General features: G+C 39.5%; 1 protein-coding gene across 4 annotated transcripts in view; it reads right to left on the bottom strand.

The window, feature by feature from the left end:
* Positions 1-14,813, bottom strand: part of LOC149191458 (protein BCCIP homolog) — a 219,306-nt gene extending 204,493 nt beyond the window's left edge. For 2 of the 4 annotated variants that reach the window (XM_089404278.1, XM_089404277.1), the window contains exons 1-2: positions 14,605-14,813; positions 13,453-13,816 (exon numbers count right to left, since the gene is read on the bottom strand). In XM_089404278.1, the coding sequence (XP_089260404.1) occupies positions 13,453-13,815 (363 nt within the window). In that variant the 5' untranslated portion in view covers position 13,816; positions 14,605-14,813. The remainder of the gene's footprint in view (positions 1-13,452; positions 13,817-14,604) is intronic. The other 2 variants (XM_089404276.1, XM_089404279.1) reach the window with 2 other exon arrangements.
* Positions 14,814-17,260: the final 2,447 nt, after the last annotated feature.

Below are 17,260 nucleotides of genomic sequence, written 5' to 3'. Positions count from 1 at the left end.
ATATTGTAACTGCACCACACCATTTTGCACTAGCTCTCGTATATAGTGATAGCTGTTGTTGATATGCTTTGTCTTCCCATGACACACTGGGTTCTCAAACAAACGAATACAACTTGTGCTATCACAATGTATCACTGTAGGGTTCATCGGTCCTTCAAATAAGTTAGACAGCAGCTTCCTTAACCAAACTGCTTCCCGACTAACTTCACATACTGCAACATATTCTGCTTCAGCACTACTCAAAGCAACGGTGTTTTGTTTTATGCTCATCCATGAGACCATAGATGATCCCAGACTAAAACATCCTCTTGTAGTGCTTCTTCCATCTTGTTCATTGCCTCCCCAGTCGGAATCTGTATAACCAATCAATTGAACATTATTCCTTCTATCATATTTCAGGTAGTAGTTGATGGTTCCCCGTAGATATCTTAGGATATGTTTTGTTGTTATCCAGTGATCATGCTTCGGCTCCACTTGGAATTGACTAAGTATATTTACTGCAAAACATATGTCTGGACGAGTATTCACCAAGTACATTAATGAGCCAATCAGTTGTCTATATCTAGAAGGATCCACGGGGCTTGATTCGGAACTCCTTAGTCTTTTCAAGTTTGTGATCATTGGAGTGGTCATCTATTTACAGTCCATCATGCTGAACTTTTTCAAAATCTCGATCACGTACTTTCCTTTACCTAAATAGACTTCAATAGGTTCCTGCCAGACTTCGAGTCCCAGATAGTAATGCATCATCCCCGGATCCTTCATGTCAAATTCTACTGCCAATTGCTTCTTACATTTTTCAATTTGACCTTCTATACCTGTTAATAGAAGATCATCTACATACAGAAGAATGATTATAGGTTCATTGTTTACAACCTTAATATAGAGGTTAAAGTCAGGATAACTTTTTGTGAAGCCTAGTCTTTGTAGATATGCATCCATTCTAGCATACCATGCCCTTGGTGCTTGCTTGAGGCCATATAATGCTTTCTTTAATCTACAAACATATGCCTTCCTATCTTTGATTTCGAATCCCAAGGGTTGTTCTATGTAGACTTCTTCATCTATTATGCCATTCAGAAACGCGGTCTTGACATCCATTTGGTGGATGTTCCATCCCATCGATGTTGCCAGAGAGACTAATGATCGAATTGTTGTGTATCTTGTTGTTGGAGCAAAAGTTTCTTCATAGTCGATGCCTTCAAGTTGAGAGAACCCTCTTGCCACAAATCTTGCTTTATACTTGTCTATGCTTCCATCGGTTGCATGCTTGATCTTATAGATCCACTTGGAAGTAACTACAGATTTGTCTTCAGGCCTCGGTACAATCTCCCATACTCCATTCTTCATTATAGATTGATATTCTTCATTCATGGCATCTTTCCATTCTTGATGTTCTATAGCCTCTTCAAAAGTGGATGGTTCTGCTTCTATTAATTTTGTCATGTATGCAACATACCTAGAGTATCTCTTGGGTCTTTTACTTTCTCTAAATGATCCTTGAGCTGCTCCATGACCTTCTGCATCAAGTAGTGTAGACTTCAACCAATTAGGTCTTTTCCTTGTTTCTTGAGTGACCATAGGTTGAATAGGTTCACTAGGTCCTTCTTCATCATGGTGAGATCCTTCTTCCTTGTCAACTTCTTCCTCAAACATAGGAAGTTCTTCGTCATTAGAATCTATAGAAAGTTCTTTTGATTTCTTGAATGCTATGCTTTCATCAAATATGACATCACGACTAACTTCAATGTGATGTCCATCTTTCATATAGATTCTATAGGCTTTCGATGAGTTACTATACCCAACAAATATACCTTTCACACCGAAAGGATCCAGCTTCTTTCTTTTGTCTTTTGGTATATGAATGTACACAGGACATCCAAAGATTCAGAGATGATCGACAGATGGCTTCTTCCCAGTGAACACTTCTTCTGGAGTTTTGTTGTCTAGAGATCTGTGAGGACATCGATTTTGTATGTAGATTATTGTCTTAGTTGCCTCACCCCATAGAAACTTCGGTAGATCTTGATCATGTATCATTGCTTTTACACTTTCTTCAATGGACCTGTTCTTTCTTTCTGCAACTCCATTTTGTTCGGGATTGTATGGAACTATCAGCTCCCTCTTAATCCCAGATTCCTTACAGAATGCTATGATATCCTTGGATGTATATTCTCCTCCATTATTAGATCTTAGTATCTTGATCCTTCTTTCTGTAAGGTTCTCCACTTCGACTTTGAATTCTTGAAATTTAGTGAATACTTCATCCTTGGTTTTCATTAAGTAAACCCAGGTCTTTCTTGAGTGATCATCTATGAATGTGACATAATAAAGATGTCCTCCAAGTGATTTTGGAGTCATAGGGCCACATACATCAGAGTGAATGAGATCCAAGATTTCTTTCGACCGTGAAGCACTACTTCCAAATGGTTTCTTGGTATTTTTGCCTAATGCACATCCTTTGCAGACACCTTCATGATCCTCCTTTAGATTTGGTATTCCATCTACTATAGAATTTAGGGTTGGAAGAATTTTGAAATGTAGATGACCAAACCTTCTATGCCAAAGTTCACATGGACTAATCTCAGTGTGAACTAGGGCATGATTTATGGGAGATATTAATCTGTAGAGCCTTCCTTCTCGGATACCAATTACTTTAGCTTTTTCTATGCTTGAGTCTTTTGCCCATACAACTACTTTTCCATCAATGAAGGCTACTCTATCTCCTTTATCTTCTAATCTTGAAATAGAAAGTAGATTTTTGTGCAAACCTAGAACAAACAGAATGTTGTTGAGGTGGATGTTGCTTCCATCTTCTAGCTTTATGGATGATGATCCAATGCCTTTCACAGGATAGCTCTTGTTGTCTCCAAGTTCCACAGAGTATGCGGATTTTCCTTTTGATAAGGTCTTCAATTGGTGAGAGTGACCAATCATGTGCCTTGATGCACCGCTATCAATTACCCAAATGTCTTCGTCTTGAAATGTTCCAGAGAGAGCAAAGAAGAGTCCTTCATCCTTTTCTATGATTGATTCCTTCTTTGAAGAGAATATGAGACTCCATACTTTTTGATGTTTTTCTTGAGATGGCTTGCAATCCTTTTGATGACCTTCTTCATTGTAGAGGAGATCTTCATGATGCCCTTAGATAACCAAAGCTCTGATACCATGTTGAGAATTCAGTAGGGCAATGTATATGTTAATTCTCTTAACTTGATAACTGCTTGTGTTAGCTTTTTACTTATTAGCTTTGATCTTTGTTAGTTCAATATGCAAAACATCAAATAGCTACCAAAACAGTAAGAACAATGATACAGTATGTAAGCTCCAAGCCAGGGCCAAAACCCTTCCTCTTGAGGGGAAAACCCATAAAATCTCTTCTTATCTTTTAGATCTTGCAATTGACAAATACCATGACCTAGACTCAAACAAGTACCCTCCAAGATCAAGTCTTCCTTGACCTCTTGCTGCAATATCTTTGACCTCCCCAGTAAATCTGAAATTCTGCCCTAGCAACTGTTGTTGCTTCACTAGGAGACTTCGATCTCCCTCTTACTGCTCTTCCCTTGACCTCGCTTGCCTTGATTTGAGTCTTAGGGCTAATAGGAAACCCTAAGAGACCTTTGCTTGCCTTCTTGCTCTTCCTGCTTCCAAAATCGAACTTCTAGACTTGCCGAGTGCAGAAACCCTAACTTTGCATTCCCAGAAGAAAGTAGAGAGACCCAAACACTTCGACTTCTTCTTCGCACTTCCTTCTTCATCCTTCTGTTGCTTCCTTCTTCGTATGAGAGATGAGTGAGTGAATGATCCAAATGGAGGACGAGTTCCTCTTATATATAGGCTTCCTTCAAGGGTGGACATGTCTCTTCACTTAGGCTGACTTGACAGCTCATGTAAGCCGACTTGACCTTGGAGGTATTTTAATATTTTCAAGACAAAATAAATTTTCTTTTACAATTTACAATGTGCCCATAGGGTCTTCCATATATGACAATGACTCTTATACCTAGGACAAACCCTAGAAGCACTCAATGGGTGCTTGACCTATAAAATAAAAGAACTTGAGCATGAAACTCATGATCCAATAATAATAATTTCTCTTTTTCATTTTATATATACAAGAATACATTTCATACTAATGAAGACCGAAACTAGTTACACATTTTTCAACATATAGTTCCCTCCATCCATCATGCTTGTCAAAAAGGATCAGCGCATCCATCTTTACTTCTTGTACTTGCAATATTAATTGACAAGTACCCCAAGCAAAGAATACAATACCAAAACATGATGTTAAGTTATTTTTGTAGGTTTTTATGCAATCAAGAGTTCATTCTAGGGTTTCTTAAGCTCAAACCCTAGATTATATTATGTCACAATAGGGTTTATCCCATGCCCTAGAATCCTATCAAACCCTAGAGGTCACATCATAGGGAACAAGTACTTTAAGATTCAAGTTTCTAAATACTAGGGTTTCTTATGAGCCATCCATAGTTCAAAATACAAACCCTAGAGTCATAACTTCAACCCTACAACATTTTATGATGGACCCTTAACAATAATAGAAATATCATACATACCTGTGATGCCATGGTTCCTTCACAAAGATATCTTTGTTGCCCTTCTTGCAATCTTTCAGACTTTCTTTTATTGTTCTTTTGATGGTACCTGCTCCTTCACGAGTTTCCTTAAGATATACGTTGACTATAGCTCCTTTCTGCTAACATGATGGCTACAAGACTTCTCTGCAACAGAACTTTATTATGTAGATCCCTTTTGTTGCACTTATTTTCTGCCTGTAGTTCCTTAGTTCAATTGTTTACAAGAAATGTATAGATGAGTATCAAGGCAATTCCTTTGGAAGGTCGGCCTTCTTGAATTCTTTATTGAGTTATATATGATTGGTGCTTGTGATTTTAGTGCTACATGGATTCAATTCACCACAAGATGCAATATACAATTTCTTAAGGAGATCTATCATTCTTAGGTTTTGTGGTTGTTGTTGGTGATGATGCAAAACAAATTGCGCTTTTCTTGAATGGTGCCTTCAACCTCTTGAAACAATGATGTAGTACCACTGTTAATTTTAGGTATGTTCTATGCTTAGAGCAATTTATTTCAATTTTCACAGTTAGCTCCATATCTTTTCCAGATTAGCAATCACATCAACATTAAAGTAAACTGCAGATAGAACATAAACATAAATCGTAGAAGACAAGCCAAGACAAGAGGACACAAGATGTGGCGCTAGCCAGGGACAAACCCCAATGTGGGGAAACCCTTGATCAATTCTTCTTATATGTTCTTCAATAGTTCAGCAGAGAGAGAGAGAGATAGTACATTTACAACAAAAGTCAACACTTTGACTTATCTAGATAAGAGCATAGATCATCTAAGAAGATGATACATGAGATCAGTTGAAGACATGCTGCTTCAACTGATTCTCCAAGGTGACTCCACCTATCATTGTGCTGCATTTCGTCATCATGCTGCACCTCACCGCACTACACCACACTGCACCCATCAACACTATGTTGCATCTCATCACGCTTCATTAATCATGGCTATACACATCGTTGTACTACATTATGTGCCATTGTTGCACCATGTTACCATCCTGACCTATGTGTTGGTTGCACCTTGCTTGCTTGTTGTCCCTTGCTTGCTTGTTGTCCTTAGCATGCTTGTTGTTGCATGCTAGTTGTCCCTTGCATGCTAGCTGTAATATTGCATGCTTGGTGTATTTGTTGCTAAGTACCATACAACTGTCCCAATGTTAGTTAGTTGTCCCTTGCATGTTGCTCTCCTTCGGAGACAGATGCTCCGGCTGTTCCGGCAGTTCCCAGCAGTTCTAGCTCTTCCCGGCAGTTCCAGCTTTTCCGACAGTTCCGGCTTTTCCGATAGTTCCGTTTTCCGGCAGTTCCGGCTTTTCTGGCATTTCCAGCTTTTCCAGCTTTTTCGGCAGTTCCATCTTTTCCAGCAATTCCAGTAGTTCTGGCTTTTCTGGATTTTCTGGCAGTTCCAACTTTTCCAGCTTTTTCGGCAGTTCCGGCTTTTCCAACAGTTCCGACTTTTCCGACGGTTCCGGCTTTTCCGACTTTTCTAGCAGTTCCGGCTTTTCCGACATTTTTTAGCAACGTAGAGCTTATTCTCCCATGACTGCATTTAGATCTAGGGCATGTTCTCTAGGGCAACGTATACCCTAGGGCACTGCCTCTAGCTCTCATCTTCATCAAACCCAAAACAGGATGAAGTGAGATCACAAGAGTGAGTGTGTGTGTCACAAATGACTTCAAGTCCTCTTCTATTTATACTAAAACGTAGAGGTTGAATAGACATGACTGTTGGGCTTCTGAGCCTACATAAGTTGCTGGCCAACTTGACAATTTGTCCATAGTCAAAATAAATTTGTATCTTCATAAATACTTATCGGAATCGGATGATCTTTAGATCAATCTTACACCTCTCAATGACAGGGATCCAAGAAAAATATCAACTACCATAAATAAGATGACCCACATGGAGTTTGGCCCTAGTTGCCAATTTTAACACTCCCTCTCAACTAGGGAGAACTCCATCCGCTGATCCATATGTCCGACTGTACTATCTCTGCCATCAGTGCCTTGCACTGCTCTGATCTGCTAAGCTCTGCTTTGCTCTGATCTGCTAAGCTCTGCTTTGCTCTGCTCTGTTGAACCATGAAGAAGAAGAATTGATCGAGAATGTCTCATACCATTCTCTACTAACCCGAAGTCAGTTCATCTGAAGAGAGTCTGTCACATCACTCTTACTGACCCAAAGTCAGTTTTATTGATCCTAGATCAATATCACAAGGGAGTGTCTCAAACCACTCATATTGATCCTAGATCAATTTCATTGATCCCAGATCAATGGAGGTCATCCTAGCATAGGGAGTACGGTAGATACAACGATGCGTCCATCGATAGAGCTACTATGGTCCCTATCCTCATTTCCCTGCTCATTGATCAGATGAGAGGTACTTCCCATGAGTCCCAGACTACATGGGTAGGATGCGTCGACAGGAGAACGAATCATCCTGTCAATGGATGCCACGGAGAACGAATCATCCTGGCCCATAGTCGCCATGGAGAACAAATCATCCTGGCCCACAGGAGAACGAATCATCCTGTTCCACAGTCGCCACAGAGAACGAATCATCCTGGCCCACAAGAGAACGAATCATCATGTTCCACAGTCGCCATGGAGAACGAATCATCCTAGCCCATAGGAGAACGAATCATCCTGTTCCACAGTCGCCACGGAGAACAAATCATCCTGGCCCACAAGAGAACGAATCATCCTGTTCCATAGCGCACCACCAGGGGAGGGTGAGTCGCCCTGTGGTCGTATGTTGCTCCAGTAAGTACCCCAAGCCCCCCAGAGCTCCCAGAGCTCAATGCATGCAACATGCAGGACCCTTATAAGAAGGTCTCTCAACGACTCCAAGTCGTTCGGGAAAGTTACAGATTTGACCTTTCCCCGGGGCTTTGACAAAAAATGTCTGCAACCTGTACATCAGTCTCAATGTGATGGAGCCTCCTCGCTCATCGACTTACCATATCCCAGATAAGGCAGTATCTGATGTCTATCTGTTGGAGCAATCATCGAATACGGGATTCCTCAATAATTGAATCCCACCTCTGGTTGTCACAGAGAATCACAGTGGTATTCATCATGTGTACAAACAACTCACTTAAGAGCTTCTGCAACCATGCAGCTTCACACAAGATCATACTCGTAGCTGTGTATTCAGTCTCGGCGGTGCTTATAGCAACCGATTTCTGCTTCCTGCTCATCCATGATATCGAAGCAGAATCCAAAGAGAACCAGCACTGAGAAGTGCTCTAGTGATCCTCCACACTACCTGCCCACTCAGCATTCGAATAATCATGCAGTTTCATATTTCCGGCAATGTATCTCAATCCATGAGAGATTGTGCCCCGAAGATATCTCAGAAGATTCTTGGCACCAATCCAGTGAGGCTCAACCAAATATGAGCTCACCATGCTAACTGCAAAACATATGTCCGGACAGAAGTTCACCAAGAACATCAACGCGAATGAGTTTATGAAACTCAGAGGCATTTCCCAAATCTGGTCCGACATCACTACCATATAACTTTTGAAAGTTAATATCCTCGAGGTAGTCACAAGCTTGCAGTTTATCATTCCACATTCGGAATCCAACTCCCTCTTACTTCTGCAAATGAGAGGGTCTGCACCTGTCAGAAATAGGTCGTCCTCATAAGGTGCCGATATGAGAGGTCTATCATCCACAACCTTCGGGTAATGGTTTGGATCGGTTTCACTCATACTGAATCTCAGCTTCATCTAACAGCTATCAATCCTCTCATACTATGCCCAGGGAGTTTTGCTTCAAGCCATAGAGGGCTTTCTTCCACCTGTATACATGAGATTCCCGATCATGAATCTCAAACTCCTCGGGTTGTTCCAAACCTGTGGACCTGCTAGATGAGGGGAATGGTCCCCTTGTAAGATTTTCCTTTGGTACATCTCAGACATGTACTTTCATGCTCTTTTTGAATTCAGGCATCCCTGTCACCATCTGTCTCACAGACCTTCGATGCTATGTGTCAATGGACATGGTCCCCAGTGGACTTCCTGCAACTTGATACAACCCTGAACTCAAAAACATCTTTGAAAATTCTATTTTCAAACATGTCCCTTTCCATCGATGAGTGCCACTCTGAAACCTTTGACTTCTATTGCTGAAATGGACACTAGGTTCTTCTTGCGATCAAGTACATAAAAGAGATTCTGTAAATGAATTGAGTTACCCTCATTCAATTGAGGGATAACATTCCCTACACCCCTTCCGAGATAGGTGGCATCGGCTCCAAGTATAATCCCACGATTGTTTCCATCTCTACCAAATTGGAGAGTGCACCCATCTATCCGATGAAGTGCCTTGAAGCACGACAATCTATAAGCCAGATTCCCAAAGAATATGAAGGAGAGGGTCAATACAAGATAACACTTCTTTATCTTATCAGAAACAACATTTGATTCTTCATACCTGGGGTTCCTTGCTTTCTATGAAGAGTCGGCCATTTCCTTGATGACCTGCATTACCTATCATTCCTTTGATCATTGAAGATGTCCCTGGAATGATTGTTATCATCATCAAGTGATGTGTCCCTGCCATTCGAACACTCCTTCGCATAATGGCCGAACTAGTTATCTGCCTTTCCTTCCACCCTAAGATCCGGTCTTCCAATGAAGTGATCTTTAGGTAGGCCATATTCCGCTACGCCATTCTGATAATATTCTCTGCTTCGACTTCACCCTTGGTGAATTTGAAGAGGGATGAGGAATCCACTAATCCTTTTGTCCTTTCCCAACTGTCTTCAATGATTGCTCTTTCACTCTTGCTTGGGCATTGTCTTCACCTCAGCTCTGATACCATGTTAATTTTAGGTATGTTCTATGCTTAGAGCAATTTATTTCAATTTTCACAGTTAGCTCCATATCTTTTCCAGATTAGCAATCACATCAGCATTAAAGTAAACTGCAGATAGAACATAAACATAAATCGCAGAAGACAAGCCAAGACAAGAGGACACAAAATGTGGTGCTAGCCAGGGACAAACCCCAATGTGGGGAAAACCTTGATTAATTCTTCTTATATGTTCTTCAATAGTTCAGCAGAGACAGAGAGAGATAGTATGTTTACAACAGAAGTCAACACTTTGACTTATCTAGATAAGAGCATAGATCATCTCGAAGAAGATGATACATGAGTCGGTTGAAGACATGCTGCTTCAACTAATTCTCCAAGGTGACTCCTTCACTTATCGTTGCGCTGCATTTCGTCATCATGCTGCACCTCACCGCGCTGCACCATGCTGCACCCATCATCACTATGCTGCATCTCATCACGCTTCATTAATCATGACTATACCCATCATTGTACTACATTATGTGCCATTGTTGCACCATGTTTCCATCCTGACCTATGTGTTGGTTGCACCTTGCTTGCTTGTTGTCCCTTGCTTGCGTGTTGTCCTTAGCATGCTTGTTGTCCTTAGCATGCTTGTTGTTGCATGCTAGTTGTCCCTTGCATGCTAGCTGTAATATTGCATGCTTGGTGTATTTGTTGCTAAGTACCATACAACTGTCCCAATGTTAGTTAGTTGTCCCTTGCATGCTACTCTCCTTCGGAAACAGATGCTCCGGTTGTTCCAGCAGTTCTGATAGTTCTAGCTCTTCCCGGCAGTTCCGACAGTTTCAGCTTTTTCGACAGTTCCGGCTTTTCCGGCAGTTCCAGCTTTTCCGACTTTTCCGACGTTTCTGGCAGTTCCGACATTTCTGGCTTTTCCGTCATTTCCACCTTTTCCGGCTTTTCCGGCAGTTCCGTCTTTTCCAGTAGTTTCGGTAATTCCGGCTTTTCTGGCTTTTTTGCCCGGCAGTTCCAACGTTTCTGGCTTTTTTTGCAGTTCCGGTTTTTCCGGCAGTTCCGGCTTTTCCGGCATTTTTGAGCAACATAGAGCTTTCTCTCCCATGACTGCATTTAGATCTAGGGCATGTTATCTAGGGCAACGTATACCCTAGGGCACTCCCTCTAACTCTCATCTTCATCAAACCCAAAACAAAATGAAGTGAGATCAGAAGAGTGAGTGTGTGTGTGACAAATGACTTCAAGTCCTCTTCTATTTATATTAAAATGTAGAGGTTGAATAGACATGACTGTTGGGCTTCTGAGCCTACATAAGTTGTTGGCCGACTTGACAATTTGTCCATAGTCAAAATAAATTCATATCTTCATAAATACTTATCGGAATCGGATGATCTTTAGATCAATCCTACACCTCTTGATGAGAGGGATCCAAGAAAAAATATCAGCTGCCATAAATAAGATGACCCACATGGAGTTTGGCCCTAGTTGCCAATTTTAACAACCACTCTAATTTTTGGGGATCTACTTACTTGGAGAAGGGTTGAAATTGTAGCCAGAATTTTTGCTTGACTTTGGAATGAGATTGGGTCTTTTCAATGTCTTGAGAGAGATGTAGTTTGTTGTAACTTCCTTGCTATCTTTGAGATCAGACCTTGAGAATTTTGTGCCCAGAACTTTATCAAACTTTTATTCTTGAATTTGGCCCTTAAGTATTTTTGGAGATTCACTGTTTTCCTTGACTTTTCTTGATACTCTTTTTTATGCCTCTCTTCAAGTTGCCTTTTCTTACCCTACCTTAGCTCTTGATGATCCTTTTAGTGCTTCGGCCCTTGAGTGTCCTTCTTTAAGCTGCCCTTCCTTGACTTGTCCCCTTAGCTCCGATACCATGTTGAAAAATCTAGGGGCAGCAAGTGTAGGTGATTTCTCTTACTTGATAACTATTTGTGACATATTTTTACTTTAGCTTCTTCTTGTACTTGATTATTATTAGTGTTCTTCTTCATCAAACAATCACCAAAACATAAAGAACAATGAGACAAAAGACACAAGATATAGGACCAGCAAAGGCCAAAACCTCTCCAAACTCTGAGAGAAAAACCCACACAAATTCTTCTTCTTATAGAATCTTCAATTGACGAATTTCAAGACCTACCCTTGACCAAGAACTTCTCCAAGACCAAGTCAATTTGCCACAAGTCAAAGTTAACCTTTGTTGCAATCTCTTCTTCAACTTCATCCTTCGACCCTGCAACACCATGCTGAAATTCTCGGCCTCCTAGACTGCAACTCTAGGCCTACTGCAACTGACTGTACCTTTCGCACATGTGACAAACTTAGGGCAATTTCAGCCCCTTTTCTCCTTTGCTTGACTAGAGTTAGTCTTCTTGTGAACTTGATTTGAAAGATAGATTATTTCCTTGTCTTGATTCGGCTTCCTTAAGGTCTGCAATTCAGACTTTCTGCAATCAGTGGATGCCCTAATTCCTCCTTGCACATGTGACAGATATCAGCCCTAAAAACAGATACGAACTTTCAATTTCTTCTGCTGGAGATAGTCTCTTCCTTCGCTGCCTTTTTTTGTCACTTTTTCTTGCTTAGATCAAACTTTATGATGCAGAATGAATGCCTCCTCAAGTGAGGCTAAGTCCTCCTATATATAGACTCCTTCTCCATACTCTTAGGCCAACTTGAAGTTGTCTCCAGGCCAACTTGATGCTTGTGAAGGCTGACTTGTTCTTTGCATTATGACTTGGTCTTGGAGAGTTCTTTGACTTGACTTTGACTAAAATAAATTCTTCTTACAATATGTAACATGCCCAAATGGGTCTTTCATACATGACAATGACCTTAATGACTTAATGACAAGCCCTAAGAGCTCACAATGGGAGCTTGACCTAAAAATAAATTTCTTTGAGCATAAAACCCATGCCTCAAGATCAACAATAATAAATTTAGTTTTCTCATTATATAAAATCATGATTACGTCTGTCATTATGAAGACCGAACCTAGTTACATACTTCAACAGAAATCAGATTGTTCAGTCTATCAATAAAGAATACTACAGCAAAGAGAGGGTTTTCCCAGTTGGGCTTCCCTAGAAAAATAATTGTCTCTTGTGTGACTTTGTCCTTTATCACTGTGATTATTCTTCTGCTTATGTGTGTTGAGAAGTTTTGTGTCTTGGTGAAAAGAATTTTTGGTTTCAGTTTGTAGCTGCCATTATTTTCAGATTGTTCATTCAAGCAGTTGCAGAATTTTCATGGAAATTCAACAATTTTAATGGGATTTTACCCTTGAGTTCTCATTTTACAAGGTTGGATGCCATCACTACATGGAGCATTAACCTACAACTTAAAATATTCATCATATTTGGAAAATGAAGGCAACATCAAAGCAACAACAGGCACAAAAATTTGTAGAAAGAAAGTTTGCATTTTCATGAAACATAAGAATGAAAACTGAAAAAAAAGGCCCTGGAAAATGAATTGATGAATTTATATTTCATAGATCACATATTCTATCAGCTGCAAAATATGCAACTGCAAGGTTTGTGGTGAAAATTCTCTCATAATGTTGGTTAACATAGAAAAGTTTTCCTTTGAGAGAGAAAAAAAGTGAAGAGCATTTAAATGATTCCATCATCCACATGTAGAAACAACGATGTTTACGAGTAGGAAAATGACATGAGGTCCACAGGTTCCACAGATACGAAATTACCAAATCCAATCTAAAACAGTGAAAATAGAAACAGAATGGGACTGACAAAGATAGGATTTGATTTGAACCCATAGAATTGCATATCATGCATGCACTTTCATTACGTATTTATATAGAGTTTTATGAAGACAAGCTGGTTGTCAACCATGTGATTATTTTGTCAAAAATCAATCCTAGACATATATTAAAAAAACCAAAAAAAAGGATAAAAGATATCGATTTTATGGTTTTAAAAAAACAGAAAATTTTCCCTCTTTCATCGGATAAAAATAAAGACACCATATAAGAACCCAAACCTGATCATCAGAGGGGGAGGTCTTGTCAGACTCGTCACCAGAAACATTATCCGAGTCACTAGGACATGATAAGCTGCCACTATCATCGGATGAATCCGACCCATCTACAGAAACAGATGTTGAGCCATCTGCTTGCTCTGATAAAACAGGGTCGTCTTCATAAGCAGCAGCTGTTGACTTGCATTTCTTCTTCCTTCCTGTGCCCTGCTTGATTTCATTAGCAGTAGTATCCGTCTTGTGCTTCTTTACCTTTCCTGCTCTCTTCATTTCTTTTGCAGTATCCTTCTCCTTGGGGTTTTTCCTCTTTTTGCTGCCCCAATTTACTTTATTTTTGTCTGCAGAAGGCATTCTTTCTCCCTTCATACTTAAAACGACCAAATGAGTTAGGTGGCAGAGTAAGAACACTAAAGCCATCCAATGCAACACCAAAGAAAAAAAAACATGGTTCATCAGCTTATTTAATTTAACAAGAATGGCCTTGGTTACATGCAAGACATAAATGATATCACCTAGCTGTAAATTTATTAGCGATTTCAGAAATTCAACCAAAGTATTTTTAACTGTACAAACTCTTCAACTCAAGCACAAACAAAAAAAGGGAAACCACCAGCATATTTCAGATCATGCAGGGGTGAAAACAGGACACAACCACTGCGGGATAATGGCGACTAACCAATCATTGGTTGCAATGAAAGTCATCAATCAATATAGATGAATGGCATTATGTGGCCCTTTAAAAGAGGAAATAAATTTTATATATAACTCATTTGGGTTTCCGTGAAAAGCTGGGAAAAGTCAGCAAGGGGGTATATGGCGCTCAGTGTTCTTCTATCTTCTGCCCAGTTTCACCTCGGTCAAGTATGCAAGATGATAATTCACCAACATTACAACATCTGCTTGAATGATTTAATTAAAAGTCTGCGATTTCAGTAACCTGAATGAATAAACTCCCTGCAGGTGTAAAATGAGTGCAATTTCCGGAAACAATAAAACAGTCCTCAGAAAATTATATTAGGGCAGTTTAAGAATCCTAGTCATAAGACTTTGAAAATTCAATCACAGTTGTCCAGTTTCTGAATCGACTGCTGAAGTTAAAAGATCGGTCCAAAGTAATAAAGAGAAAGAAAAGAAGAGCATGGTGAGAGAACCGACCTACAGTCGCGACTAGATACAGAGGGAACCCTTTGATTACACCAGGTTGAAATCGCGTGCAGCCAAAGTAGAAACTAAGCGGGAGTGGAAGGTATTACATAAATTACAGTGACAAATAACTCGGGAGATGATTAACAACATGACGATGAAGTGAGTATGGTGATCAAAAAAAATGGGTGTATGGCCATATGACGATAAAAAAATACTTTCACGGGGAGTAATGGTCGTCCTTATAAATGTTTTTGGAACTTGGATTGTTTAGTCACGATGTAATTTCAAATCCCATGAGCCGAAATTATAAATTTTGGCACACATGTAATATGTTGTTTTTTTAATTTTAATTATGGTGAATTAATAATTTATTAGAGTAATTTTGGTAAGTTCGAGGATTAAATTTTTCAAGTATTACTATAATAGTAAATGTATATTCAATAATTTGTAAGTTAGATATATTAATAACTTGTGACTTAGTAAGAATCGAGACGTCATAACTACACCGGTCAGGGGCCACTCACTCCTTAAGCCTTATTACAGCACTGCAAACATGTCTCTTAGAACTGAACTTAGGTAGATACGAGAACAAATCGTGTTCCCAACCACTCGAGCTATTAACTTGTACTCTAAGCTATATTTTTTTAACCATGATGAATCAGTTACTCGTTGGAGTAATATGGGCAAGGCCCAAGATCAAACCTCGTAGTTGCCACTATAATACCAAGAGCATATCCAACAACCCGTATGTTAGATATACTAGAAACTCATAGCTTAGCGTAGGACTGAGACGTTTGGAGACCACCAAAAACTAGAGCCAGGATCCCAAACTCCAATAGGACGCCTATTCTTCCAATCTTATTATGATGGGCCATAGAATCCCCTCATGGGATTTGAAATAAGGTGAAAGGAATAACATCCCACTAAAACAACCACCCCGTCGTCCCATGAAAAGACCTCTAAACTACATTAAATAAGGATTTCAAATTTCAACCTAGGGTTTAAACATCCCATATTAAGGTATTTGTCCTTTTTGGGGGGGAATATAAATCAATATTTCATTTTTAAAGGAGATGGAATAAAAGTAATCTAAGTGGATGTGATGATAAAGAATATGTGTTCGTTACTTTTAAATGTTTTTGAAACAGGGATTATTTAGGGGTAGTATAAATTGAAATCTCATAAACTTATCACATTATCGACCTTCTTGGTTGTTTACGTCAACAAAATTATGATGATCTCGGAACTCTTCTCTAACTTTTTTTTGAACATAGAAATAATATGCTAAAAAAATTTGATTACTCTCTTACTTTCTTGAGGTTCGGTAGACCTTATAAGTCTTAATGGACATAATTCTTCTTCATCGTCATTATAAACTTTTGATTATATGGAATAGTTTGTATACTTAATAAGAATTCATATCTCAACTCAAGATTGAGACAACTTCTGTTAAGGACATTTATTGCATTTTTAAAACATTTTATGTTAAGGGTATTTATTACTTCTTATTTTTTTAAAGGTGGAACAAATTAATATTTTAGTTTTAGAAGAGATAGAATAGATCAATGTTTTATTAGAGATCTAAATTAAGATAAAGAGAGTGTGAAGCTTCCTTCCAATCATTAGAATTATCAATTTCTAATGTTTTTTCATGATAATTATATACTCAAATTTCAAAAGCAACAAGCGGAATAGTTGCAAAGCAGATAGTCCCTCCCTTATGATGGCGAGGGTGCAGGCGTTAGAGACAATCTCCCTAATTTGCCAGCCAGCTCTTCAATATCTCAATCAACTTCCCTTTCTTCTGCTCTGGGCACATCAGTCATTAAACTGATATTTCATCTCTTTTATTAACAAACAGTGGCTTTTTGGTGAAGCGATATCTACTTGACGGACTTACGCAACACTATATATATATATATGCCACGTTATACAGCGTTTACACCTCAGCTCACATATTCCCACTATCGCAAGCAATCCACCTAAACCCAAACCGCTTACGCACACATAATTATATATAACAGTTATGTTCTCCCTTTGCTCCTTGGCCTGATGCAAGATCGCATCGGCGATGATTATAGGTGGAACCTTACCGTGGACAAAGGCTCGGATGTGTATCGCACCGCGAAGGTTATGTATCTCCGCCCTATATACTAGTTTCGCTCCATATATATAAGTCGCAATCGCTCAAACCAAGATAGTCGGTCCTCCGAACCAACGGACCCGATACACTCATATACAGCCTTTAATACTTCGGCAGTTCCGCTATTCGGTGGTCGATTCAATTTAACACTTCCCCGCCTCCGAAATGATGGACTCAGCGATATGGATATATCGCAGTTTATATTAATTCGCTCCCAATTTCAGAACTCGGCCCTTTGTCACGCTATGGCTCCTTTCGGATCGGAAGGCTTTGTAAATCGAGCATACAAACCCAAAGAACAGTTCCAAAGAACCTCTCGACGCCGATGTGGTCTCGGACCAATATGGTAAGAACTTACAGTTATAAGATTTCAAATATACTACGCCCACTTAATGAAAAATAGCTAGAGTTCTGAGTATAATCAGAATATACGCGCAATTGAAATTCAAAGCCTGTATAAACATAAAACGAAAGGGAAATGATTTCGACGATTAATAAATTGTAATTGCAGCGTGAGGAATT

The sequence above is a fragment of the Pinus tabuliformis genome, chromosome 2_2, assembly GCF_031772625.1.
Source record: "Pinus tabuliformis cultivar Carrire ecotype Pingquan chromosome 2_2, CPIR1, whole genome shotgun sequence".
Classification (NCBI taxonomy): domain Eukaryota; kingdom Viridiplantae; phylum Streptophyta; class Pinopsida; order Pinales; family Pinaceae; genus Pinus; species Pinus tabuliformis.
The sequence above is the reverse complement of the archived record's forward strand: the minus strand, read 5'-3'. Positions and strand labels throughout refer to the sequence as shown.